This window comes from Suncus etruscus, chromosome 15 (genome assembly GCF_024139225.1).
Source record: "Suncus etruscus isolate mSunEtr1 chromosome 15, mSunEtr1.pri.cur, whole genome shotgun sequence".
NCBI lineage: Eukaryota > Metazoa > Chordata > Mammalia > Eulipotyphla > Soricidae > Suncus > Suncus etruscus.
In genome coordinates this window covers 50,334,865-50,347,588 of record NC_064862.1, presented here as the reverse complement: position 1 = coordinate 50,347,588, position 12,724 = coordinate 50,334,865, and the positions used below count along the sequence as shown (strand labels likewise).

Here is a 12,724-nt window from a genome sequence, read left to right as displayed (position 1 = left end):
CTCTTGATTATCTTGCTCAGAAACCACTTCCAGATACCCTTTGCCTTTGATTCAACGCACTATCCTTAAGGCTGGCCCACCTTTCTCTCCTCTCCCTCGCCCCTTAGGCTGAGCGGCTGATGGAACAAGCCAGCTGCTGGGAGAAGGAGGAGCAAGAGATCCTGTCATCTAGAGCAAGCAGTAGGCAATCACCTGCAAAAGTACAATCCAAAAATAAGTACGGACATTCCCCGGAGCGCCGGCCAGTGGCAGGGGAGCGAGGGCAGCTGATGGAGCTGTCTAAGGACAGCAGTGAAGAAGAGGAGGAGGAGGAGGAGGAGGAAGAGGAAGAAGAAGAGGAGGAAGAGGAGGAGGAGGAAGAGGAAGAAGAAAACATTCAGAGCTCTCCTCCCAGACTGACTAAACCACAGTCGGTTGCTGTAAAGAGAAAGGTATATGTCTGGTTAGATACTCATTCGGGGGTCGGTCTTCAAGTGAAGCTTCCTTGTCTTGTAGCTGTAAGCATCCTGTGATTATCTGTTTGACACTTTGTGCACTAAATCGATCTTTGTATCTAGTCACTCTGATCATCGATGCCCACTCATAGTCATTTTCACTTCGGGGACAGCAAAGAGGAGCAGGCCCAGTTCCTAGAGTAGCTGCTGACCTTTGCCACCTGCTGGTGGGGTGGGACCGGAATCAGCAAGAGAACAGAAGAAAAGGGAACCAAAGCCTCCTTCATCTGATGCCTGATAGCACCGGGGTTTGTCTGGAAGGCTTATCCAGGCCCACAGCCCCAGCGTGGGGTTCTGCCTAGTTCGCAGCACAGAACTGTTAGAAGGCATTTGCCACTAACATTTACTGACATGTCTCCAATCTTCGTGGCTCAATATCTTCCTTATGATCCATGGATCAGGGTGTGAAAATTGACCTTGTCTTTAGCTACTGATGCGACCAGGCCTGAGAGCTTTGCCATTACTACCAGTGATACAGACAAGAGCCAGGTACTGGCTAGTGTGACCGAGACTGAGGGAGAGTTAACTTGGTGCTGTCCCATGGTCTGTCTCTGGGGCGTCTGTCAAAGGACCTGCTGTTCTTTTTTTTTTTTTTTTGGTTTTTGGGCCACACCCGGCGATGCTCAGGGGTTACTCCTGGCTGTCTGCTCAGAAATAGCTCCTGGCAGGCACGGGGGACCATATGGGACACCGGGATTCGAACCAACCACCTTTGGTCCTGGATCAGCTGCTTGCAAGGCAAACGCCGCTGTGCTATCTCTCCGGGCCCACCTGCTGTTCTTTTGGGGACAACATTACAAGTGCTTCAGGGCTTATTGCTGGCTCTGCTCTTAGGGGTCGCTCCTGGTGGTGCTCTGGGAACCATTTGCAGTGCTGGGGACTAAATCTGGGTCAGTACAAGGCAAGTGCTCTGGCCTGGGACTTTTTGTTGTGTTGTTAAATTTTATTAAGGCATTATACCTTTCTAAAACATTTTAAATTTCACTGTTGTTGAGATTGCATTGACTTGGATTCACACACATGCCGGGACATGGTGCTTCCACAGTCAGTCATGCTCCTTGTTTCCAGTTGGAGCGCTTGCACACATTTACCAGGCCTATGCTCCTTTGGTTGGGGTGTCAGTGCCAGTTCAGGTTATGTGTTGTTGTCAGGGCAGGGCACCCGCCCCCACCATCACCCCCAGGGGTTCACATTGGGGATCTGGAAGTGCAAGGGACCTGGGACTCCTCCCCAAATGGAGGCCCATTAAGGCCATATTTACCCTCTAGTCTCTGTGATTGTGGGTTGTTTGACACTCACTGCTGAGAGCTGGGTATTGCTTCCAACAGGGATCACAGAAGTGGAGCTATCAGGTAAGGGCAGTCTCACCCCAGTATTCAGCCAAGTAGTGATTCCGGGGAGCACAGCTGGCGCTCTGAGCCCCTGAACTCACCAATGGGCCACTTTCAACATTCAGCACTACAGTAGAAGCTAAGAACCTCATACTTGGGCCCAACCATGCAACCGTACCTGGACTCCAACTCCAGGCCTTGCACTCTTTGAGCTGTTTTCATGAGCCTGCATAAATACCTTTCGTGCTTCTCTTTTCTGTTGTTTTTGTCTTGGGAGACCAGTCATGCCAGTGCTCAGGGCTCACTCCTGGCTCTGTGCTCAGGGATCACTTCTGATAGGGTTTTGGAGATCCTATGGGGTGCCAAGGATCAAACCTGGGTCTGCCACATATGAGGCAAGCACCACCTACCTGTTGTACAATTGCTCCAGCCCCAGGCACCTAAAGTCTAATGAAATGGGGGAACCAGTCTCCTGTACATAGCAACCTTGTACACAGTCATATTCCCCACAATTCTTCGCACACGGTTGGTACACAGTAATGGTCCCAGGATGTAAGTGTCATGATATCTGTAAAAATACAGGTGTTCACAGCCTTAATCTCTGTGATGTATTAGACACTGAAGTCAGCCAGTATCACTCGGAAAAATCCATGCTAGAAAATGCCAAGAATGGCTTTGAAAAGCTCCATCTCAGCTATCTGTGAAGCTGTTTCCTCTCTGAGCACCAGCCTTAGTAAACAACTTCCTAATGGGAAAACATTTGCCCATCGGGAAGCTAAATAGAAAGGTGTTCCCCCAGTCTGGCACGGGTTTTCCATGGCGTGTGTCACGCATGCTGACATGCCCATGCTGTGTCCCATGTGCTCTCACTCACATTTGATGTTTGGGATTCCTTGTAGAGGCCTTTTGTACTCAAGAAGAAAAGGGGGCGGAAACGCCGGAGGATCAACAGTAGTGTGACCACGGAGACCATCTCTGAGACCACCGAGGTGCTCCACGAACCCTTTGACCACTCGGATGAGGAAAGGCCGATGCCACAGCTGCAGCCCACCTGCGAGCTGGTTCAGGAGAACAGCAGGAAGCGTGCCCCAAGAAAGTCCTTAGCACCCCAGCCTGGGAAGAAGAGGCGAGCTGAGGGCACAACTGCACCAGACAATCATGGCTTTCCCAATGCCGAGCCCATGAGAAGTGAGTGCGGGACCCCTCGCTCCCCTGCAGCTAATAGTGAGGCTCCGGGGGTTGTCTCAAGGCCTCTTGGGGGGGGGGGCGTATCTACCCATTAGAAATCGTGGTCATAGATGTCCTTCCTTTATTTTTTGGGTGGGGGCACACCCAGCAGCGCTCAGGGGTTACTCCTGGCTCTACGCTCAGAAATCACTCCTGGCAGACTCGGGGGGCCATATGGGATGCTGGGATTTGGACCACCGTTCTTCTTCATGCAAGGCAAACACCCTACCGCTGGCCCCATAGATGTCCTTTCTAAGTCATAGAAGGTTCTCCCTTCTTCCTGGCATTTGGTTACAGTTTAAGTAACTTTGAAAGACCGCATTCTCCTAGGTATAAAGTTCAACTTTCTAGTAGTTGGCTTGTTCTTGAAAATTTAGAAGTGTCAAGAAACACAGTGCATTTTCTTTTGTGTGTGTGTGTGTGTGTGTTTTTGAGTCACACCCGGTAGTGCTCAGGGGATACTCCTGGCTCCATGCTCAGAAATTGCTCCTGGCAGGCACAGGGGACCATATGGGACGCCGGGATTCAAACTGATGACCTTCTGCATGAAAGGCAAACGCCTTACCTCCATGCTATCTCTCCAGCCCCACAGTGCATTTTCTTATTAGATGCTCAGGGGTTACTCCTGGCTACGCGCTCAGAAATTGCCCCTGGCTTGGGGGGACCATATGGGACGCCGGGGGATCAAACCGTGGTCCTTTCCTTGGCTAGCGCTTGCAAGGCAGATACCTTACCTCTAGCGCCACCTCACTGGCCCCACAGTGCATTTTCTTGATATTTTTTCTTTTATGCAACTTCACTATTCTTGAAATCAGGATAGAGGTCATTGTCAACATGAGCATTGAAAACAAGAGTTTCTTTTTAATCCGTGAGGTAGGAAACACTAAATCTAAGTAAATGGGTTGATTAGAATGAGGTTTGGTATTTAGGATGATGTAGAGATCAGGAAGTTGTCTTTAAAATTACAAATTTGCAGTTTGGTTTTGGCAGGGGGCACCCTATGCCAGCCCTAACCACCAGCAAACCATCTTTGATAACTGGTTTAAAAGCAGCCATTCGGAGTAAGGAGATGTTTGACTAGCATGTGGATAGCCCCAATTCCCCCACAAAAAAGCCACCATGTTCTTGTCTATTAACTTGGGATCTTCTGCACCTCACTGAAATTTGAGGATTTGTGGGCAAGATTCTCTACTGCTGAAATGATCCTATTTTTTTTATTAAAAAAAGTAATATTTTTAAATTTTGGGGGGGGTCACACCCGGCAGTACTCAGGAGTTACTCCTGGCTCCACACTAGGAAATTGCTTCTGGCAGGCATGGGGGGAGGGGATGCTGGGATTCAAACCACCATCCTTCTGCATGCAAGGCAAATGCCCTACCTCCATGCTATCTCTCTGGCCCCCAAAAAACATAATTTTTTTAATCTGGAAAGCAGATTAGAAAAGTCACCATTTAAGAGCACGAGTCAGCATCTACTGGGCTTCACAACAATGCTCATAGCTGTATAGATTTGCTGAGGGAATGACCTTTATCTTGGGGAGAGAGAAATCAAGCCTTGTTCTTCCGTTTCTTGAAACAACAAAATGCAGTGTATCTATGTGTATGAATCTGACTTTATTTCTACTTCTTGAAAGTCTCAGTAGTCTTTTAATTCTCCACTTTGTGTTGCTTTTATTTTGGGAAGCTTGAAGACCACCCCTGGTGGTACTCCATTCTAGGGATGGAATCAACCTAACCCATCTACTCTTTCTGGCCCAGTGTTCATTGCTTTTCAAAAGCAAAAGTGGCTATATTATACCCGATGTCTTTTTATTTTATTTATTTATTTTCGTTTGTTTGTTTTTGGGTCACACCCAGCAGCACTCAGGGGTTACTCCTAGCTCCACACTCAGAAATCGCCCCTGGCAGGCTCAGGGGACCATATGGGATGCCGAGATTCGAACCACCTCCATGCTATCTCTCCAGCCCCTCCGATGTCTTTTTAGACTCTTCTTTTAAAATTACTTGGAAAGAGGTTATTCCTCTAACAAATTAAATATGGTGTCGAGGGGGCCAAGCAGTATAAATGAAAATGAAGCCATTTGCTGGGCTGGAGTGATAGTATAGCATGGTGACACTTGCCTTGCATGCAGCAAACCCGAGTTTGATTTACAACGCTCCATATGTTCAAAACCCCTTGGACCACCAGGAGTGAATCCTGAGTGCAGAGCCAGGCATAACCCCTAAGCATCATGGGTGTGGCTCCCAAAAAGAAAAATAAAACTAAGCTATTTGTGCATCTTGAAAAGAATAGGTACCAGGCTTGGCACTTCTAAAAGCTGCCAATCCTACCCCCTATACTTTGTTTTGTTTGGACAGTTTCATTAGACAGGACTTGCTGGTAGGTTAATGTGTTTTACTGAATAACAAGCAAAGTGTTTACCCTGCCTGTGTTTCTTTGCTCCCTACTGATTAGATTTTTTTTTTTTTTTTTTTTTTGGCGTTTGGTTTTTGGGTCACATCCGGCCGCGCTCAGGGGTTACTCCTGGCTCCACACTCAGAAATCACTCCTGGCAGTCTCGGGGGACCATATGGGATGCCAGGATTCGAACTACCATCCTTCTGCATGCAAGGCAAAATGCCTTACCTTCATGCTATCTCTCCAGCCTCCAAGAATTGGAATTTTTTTTCTAAAATTCCAAACTTCATTGAAATGATTGGGTCCATATTTGGCAAAAAGGGTCTCTGTGACATACTAATTATTAGATTTTGTTTTTGTTCTTCCAAATTGTATTTCTAATACGGATCTTTCTCGTAAGACGTAAGCGTCTTCCTGTAAATCGACCCCTCCAGGGAGATGAGTGTATCTTAAGATTTTTTTATTCTGAAAGCTAAAGTCCTCTGTGGAGTATGCTCATTCATATATATTTTTGCTTATACATTTTATATATCTAGCACGTCTATCTAGATGTGCATCTAAGTACGGTAAAAAATAGATTAGCTGAACTAAAATGAACTTGACAATTATGACAATTATGGATCTAATATTCAGACCTTATATTTGAATAGCAAATGGTTTGAGTAGCAAATTGGTCCGAACACATGATGGGGGCAGAATTCCTGATGGGAAAGATACCTATCCTTCTGCTGACAAATGCATTAGTAAATGCGTGTGGTCTTTGTCATGGTATTTAGTTATCGTTCATTTGGGTCAGAGAGCATTCAATTTTGCACCAGAGAAATAAAAGCGAACACATAAAAAGAAACCCCCTGCTTCATGAATGAAGCTCTGTTCACTAACTGAGGATGGAGATGGTCTGGGAATATGGGCACTTAGCCCTCTCTCTCCTGTATTTCCTAATTTTTAAGTGTGCAAATTGACTTTATTATTCTGTACAAGTATGGGCTTTTGCATCAGAGAATGTCCTGTTGAACCCTTAAATGTATTAATATTGCCTGTACCCATATACATCCTATATAAAGCCCAATTTTTTGTTGAGAGAGACAGAGACTGGTAAGGTTGGGTGGATCATTTTCCCAGGCCCAGGTTATTTCCTGGGTTTATACAATATTCCTGTGCATTTTGCTTTACGATACCTTGGCTCTTGTGTTGAAAGGGCTCGATTTGTTTATGATCATGCTTTTAAGTCTTTGTCTTTTTTCTTTCTCTCTTATCTTCCTCATCAGATAATGTGGGAGGTGATGCGGACGGCCTGAAGGAAGGCAGCAGAGACAATCCTGAAGCTGTGCCGTGCAAGCAGGGCTGGTCACGGGGAAGCAAGCGTGGCACCGCCAAGTGTAGACCCAGCAAAGAGAGGAAGAGCGGATTCAAGCTGAACCTCTACACACCCCCTGAAACACCCCTGGAGCCTGCTGAACTGGCCACTGTGGACGAACCAGATGAGGTCCCTGAGGACAGGGCCAGCCCCAGCCCCAGCCCTGCAGGAACCCAAGAGGCACCTGATGCCCCAGAGCCCCTGGAGGAGAACCCAAAGGAGGAGACGCTTGCGCCTGAGGGTCCAGAGAACTCACCAGGGGCCAAAGAGGATGCTGATCCACCCAAATCCCAGGGGGCGGGGGAAAGGGAGGAGGAGGGAGAAGAGGAGGAAGAGGAAGTGGAGGAAGAAGAAGAGAGCAATGTGGACAAAGACTCAGAACCTTCTAAACATAAGAAAAAGGAGGAGCCAGAAGTATGCCTGGACAAAGACAAGCCAGCGCAGCTGGATGACCATGACGAGGAGGAAGAAGAGGAGGAGGAGGAAGAGCCATCTCACAACGAGGGCCACGATGCTGATGATGAGGACGACAGTCATCTGGAACCCACGGCTGCCACCAAGGTCCTGAGCCCCAGAGCAACGCTGGAAAACCACGCATCTTTTTTAGAACTTAGTGACCAGCCACCTCACTCGAGCCCGGCCGTACTCATGGACTGTGGAAGCACCGACCTCACCGTGCAGGGGACCATGGAGCCCAAGGCGGTGTTGGCCGAGGATACCGTGGCAACAGCGGCCCCCGAGTCAGACGAGGAAGGGCTGGAGGAACAGGCAGAACAGCTGGCTCCACTAGGCCAAGGAGAGCCGTACCCTGAGCTGAAAGCGGGGGACCAGACCGCCTTGGAGGTAGACTCAGAGACAGCGCAGGCCGTGCAGTCACTGACACAGGAGAGCGGCGAGCCCGACGATGCCTTCCAGGACTGTACTGAGACGCAGGAAGCCTGCCGGAGCCTCCAGAGCTACACGCATACAGACCAGAGCCCCCCAGGGGCTACCGCTGCGCTAGACGACTGCCAGCCATCAGAGCACAGCAGCCCTGTCTCGTCTGTCCACTCACACCCGGGGCAGTCTGTCCGCTCCGTCAGCAGTCCAAGCGTCCCTGCCCTGGAGAGCAGCTATGCCCAAATCAGCCCCGATTCTGGTGCCATCTCGGTGCCATCCCTGCAGAACCTCGAGACCAGCCCCATGATGGACGTGCCATCTGTGTCCGACCACTCACAGCAGGTGGTGGACAGTGGCTTCAGTGACCTGGGCAGCATCGAGAGCACCACCGAGAACTATGAGAACCCCAGCAGCTATGACTCTACGCTGGGCGGCAGCATCTGCGGCAGCAGCTCGTCCCAGAGCAGCTGCTCTTATGGTGGCCTCCCATCCGGCAGCCTACCCCAGAGCAGCTGTGCTGTCACCCCACAGTTGCCCAGCCTGAGCGGGAGCTGCAGCTTGCTAGGCCAGGGCAGCATCGGCTCACCGCCTCCCTGCAGCGTCAAGTCCCCTCAGGGCTGCGTCGGGGAACGGCCCCCCAGCAGCAGCCAGCAGCTTGCTCCCTGCAGCCTGGCAGCCAACTTCACACCGCCCATGCAGCTGGCCGAGCTGCCCGAGCCCGGCGGTGGTGGCGGTGGAGGCGGTGGCGGTGCCAATCTGGGCTTATACGAGCGCATGGGGCAGAGTGATTTCGGTACCGGTCACTACCCACAACCGTCAGCCACCTTCAGCCTTGCCAAACTGCAGCAGTTGACGAACACCCTGATCGACCATTCATTGCCTTACAGCCCCTCGGCCGCGGTCACCTCCTATGCAAACAGTGCCTCTCTGTCCACGCCGCTGAGCAACTCGGGGCTCGTGCAGCTGGCCCAGGCCCCGCACTCTGTCCCTGGGGCGCCCCAAGCACAGGCCACCATGACTCCCCCACCCAACTTGACACCACCGCCCATGAACCTGCCACCGCCACTGCTGCAGCGGAACATGGCCGCGTCCAACCTGGGCATTGCCCACAGCCAAAGACTGCAGACTCAGCTGGCGGGCAAGGGCCATGTCGCCATGAGAACCAAATCAGCAGCGGCAGCTGCGGCGGCAGCAGCAGCGGCAGCAGCAGCAGCATCTCTGTCACCAGCCACTGCCGCCGCCTCACACCAGCCGCAGATCTATGGACGCTCGCAGCCCGTGGCCATGCAGGGCCCCTCGAGGACTCTGGCCATGCAGAGGGGCATGAACATGGGCATGAACCTGATGCCCGCACCTGCCTACAATGTCAACTCGGTGAACGTGAACCCACTCAATGCCATGAACGGCTATGGCATGTCGCAGCCCATGATGAACAGCGGCTACCCAGGCAACCATGGCTACATGAACCAGACGCCTCAGTACCCGATGCAGGTGCAGATGGGCATGATGGGTGCTCAGCCGTATGCCCAGCAGCCCATGCAGACCCCGCCGCATGGCAATATGATGTACACGGCGCCAGGCCACCACAGCTACATGAACTCGGGTATGTCCAAACAGCCCCTCAACAGTTCCTACATGCGGAGGTAGGGGCCGCCCCGCTACCCTGCCTGGCCCCCTGCACACAGACCTTCGAAGTGTACGATTTCAAAACCAGCAATTGGTGTGAATGCAAAAAAACAAAAACAAACAAAAAATAAAATAAAAACCCACATTGTTGGCACCATTTCTTTAAAAAAAAAAAAAAAGAAGAAAAAGAAAAAAAAAGAAAAATAAATGAAACAAACAAAAATAGCTGTATGCAGCAGAAAGCCTTATACAAGTTCTTTTTTCTTTTTTTTTCTTTTTCTTTTCCCTTTTTTTTAAATTTAATTTAATATTTTTATTTGGTATCTGTTTCTGTTGCTTTGATACAAAATTCTCTGCAAAGGAAAGGAAGGCCTCTCTGGACTATTACAGTGTGGGGGTGACCAGCGACCAAGTTGCCTCCCCATTAAACAATGTGGATATCGAGCCCCCCCCCCATTCTGTTTTAATACTGAACCCCCTGAGAGCTTTGGTTTCTCTGCCCTGTCCACTCCATGTAAATGCCTTTTAGCCTTTCAGTTATTGTATATTTTTGTTTAAGGGGACACTTCAGCATGCCGCTAATGTCTTTGTTAGTGACAGTGCATTTTGTCGTACTGTACCAAGTGTCGTGCTAACAGTAAGCCATTTCTTAAGTTTTTTGCCTTGATTAGGGTGCCCTAATTTGAGGGTTTTAAAAAAACGAAACAAAAACAAAAAAACAAAAACAACTATATTTTTGTTAATTATAAAACTGTAAAGAGCTATAAAAGCTATTCCCATTTGGTTCGTCAAAAGGGTTTTATTGCTGATGTTTGGTGTAAAGTTGAGACCCTTTTCCTTTTTTGGTGACAGGTTTCTTTGGGGGGGGTAAAAAAAAAGGCAGCTTTCTGTTTTATAAATGCAGACTTCTGTTTATTGAATGAAGCATATCTCAGTGTTTAATCTGTCAGGTTTTGAAAACATTTCATATATGTCCAAATACTTGGCAGGATTTAAAAAAAAATAGTGAATTTGGTGTAAAGTTGCTATTTTATGGAAATGCCTCTAACTTTACATTTTCATTCCATCTGTAGATTTTTCTATCTTTATAAAATATTGGAGTTATTTTTTAAGGGAAAAAAATAGAGAAGTAGCTTGTGAATAGCTCAAATGAAGCTTCCAACCCGCATGTACAAAAGCAAAAGTTATTTGTGTCTGTTTATATCGCTTCCTTTTTGTAGCCTTTGTATCTGCACAGGGTGACTGTAAGGGACCAGCAGGGGAGGCGGAACCCTTGTATAGAAATAGGAGCCAGCAACACTCTTGTATTTATCTGTTCTCTTTTTAGTCAGTCACTTCAAAAGACGAAAAAACAAACAAACAAAAAAACCCCAACAAAAAAAAAAAAGCTGTACATTTTAACATAAAATAAATTATGATGAGCCATTTTTAGCCTCTTGTGTCCTGTCCTATTATGACTGATAGAGAATGACCAGTGGAACTGTTATCATATGTCACATCTCAGAACACAAACACATTTGGGGAAAATAAATTATTTAGTATAGATTGGAGCTACGAGATTTTTTCTGGTTTTGACTTTGGGGGAGGGGGATGGCAATAAAGAGTAATATCTAAAAAATAATAATAAACCATCACATATACCAAATACCTATTTAATAAATTAATTTATAATGGATTTTAATGCTTTTCATGAAAGTTTATTTTATGCGAGTGCATACCTTCTGTATGCCAATCATTGTCTTTAAAATAAAGTGATTTTGTTTTTTTCTTTTTGACTTTGATCTTCATTTGCAAAGGGATCCACTTCTGCCCAAATAACCTCAATAGTAGCCTCATTTGTAGATCTATCGGAAATACCCCAGGCGCTGAGCACAGCAGCAGCAAACTTTGTCTTTCTAAAGATTAACACCCGCCCCCAAATACACCCCTTCTGGGACTGGAGGTTTGAAAAGTCATTTTCCATAAAGTGTGAACGCTTTTGCTCTGTTGTGAATGAATGCTTGCATGTTTTCTCAGAATCCTTAGCTTATTTAGACTTTAAAAAAAAAAAAAGGAAGAAACATGATTTTATGGCGCTCAGAGAAAGTTCCGTGTGACCATCCCAACATGTGAGTGTTACTGATGAGCCCTGCTAATGTGTTTGACTTGGCCTACATGAGACGGGCCAGTGAACCTCTCAGTGTCTGATCCCTAACACCACATGGTCCGAGAATATTCGGGGTGACCTAGACCCCCAACAGTAAGGCAAGAGTAGCCCTCAGCACTACCACCAGCTATGAGGGGAAGAAAAAATCCTAAACATCAGCGCTCGGAATTCTGTGAATCCAGCCAGTCGTCATGGCCACAATCGTGGCTCATATGTATCATGTGGCTCTCCAAGAGTGCAGAAGTAGCTGGTGCCTCCACCTACCATGACCCTGCACAGGGAGGGTTCAACCTTGTGCTCTGTCCCTCATGTCAGCTGGCGGACGGGGAGGGACACTGAATCCTACCCCAGAGTGCTGTGGGCTCTGTTTTTTGGAGACCACACCCAGGGATTACTCTGCACTCAGGGATCATTGCTGGTGGTGTCTGGGGAACCCTATAGGAAGCTGGGAATCAAACCCGGTCAGCTACATGCAAGGCCAGTGCCCTCCCCATTATGCTCTGGCTCCAGCCCCAAGGGTGCTAGTTTGGATTGAATTCTCAGAGGCCTGCTGGACAGAAGGCCCACACCATGTTCCCCAGGTGTGTGGGATGGGGGCGGAGGGTGGTAGAGAGGGCTGCTAGCCAAGCTTAAAGGCTTCATGCCAAAGACCCCTTCCGCTTACTGTGGTTGGTGTGGTGCCCCTGGGGTAGGGGCACCAAAATCAGAGAGGAGAAAGTCTTTCTCCGAAGCGGCCATGAGTGCTTTCCCAGTCCATCCTCTCCTCTCTGACCTCACTAGAGAAACCAGCCTGACCCTGAGGCTGCCGACAAACATGAAGTGGGGTTCTCTGGCAGGCCCAGATAATGGGAAGCAGAAACAGACCACAGCTTCCAAAGCCCCATCTGACACACAGCCAGAACTCAAAGCAGGCAACGCATGTCTGAGGCCCTGGGTTGGCTTGCAGGCACCAGAGACAAAAGTAAGAGCCCATGATATGGGTCTTTTGGGGTGATCTGCTGGTGCTCAAACCCACAGCCTCCTGTGTGCAACTAGGCACGGTGCCATCCATCCTGGCCCAGAGTTCACTGAGCCTCAACAACCACATGGGAGTTTATTACTAATGCTCCCCCCATCCTGTCTCACAGACCTTTCGCAAAACCCTCTTCCCCCCAGGAGGGCCCATACCCCTGCCTGGGCTGGAAAAGGCCACGATGTTGTAGTGAGTTCTGGACCACAGTGGGACTTAAGGTGCAGATATGGTACCTTTGAGGTTTCCCAGCCACCA

At 48.6% G+C, this 12,724-nt stretch overlaps 1 protein-coding gene across 3 annotated transcripts in view; it reads left to right on the top strand.

Moving 5' to 3' along the window:
* The window catches only part of KAT6B (lysine acetyltransferase 6B), a 184,317-nt gene extending 173,239 nt beyond the window's left edge, over window positions 1-11,078 (top strand). For all 3 annotated transcript variants that reach the window (XM_049789068.1, XM_049789070.1, XM_049789069.1), the window contains 3 exons: window positions 108-431; window positions 2,725-3,013; window positions 6,718-11,078. In XM_049789068.1, coding sequence (XP_049645025.1) covers window positions 108-431; window positions 2,725-3,013; window positions 6,718-9,332 — 3,228 coding nt within the window. In that variant the 3' untranslated portion in view covers window positions 9,333-11,078. The remainder of the gene's footprint in view (window positions 1-107; window positions 432-2,724; window positions 3,014-6,717) is intronic.
* Window positions 11,079-12,724: the final 1,646 nt, after the last annotated feature.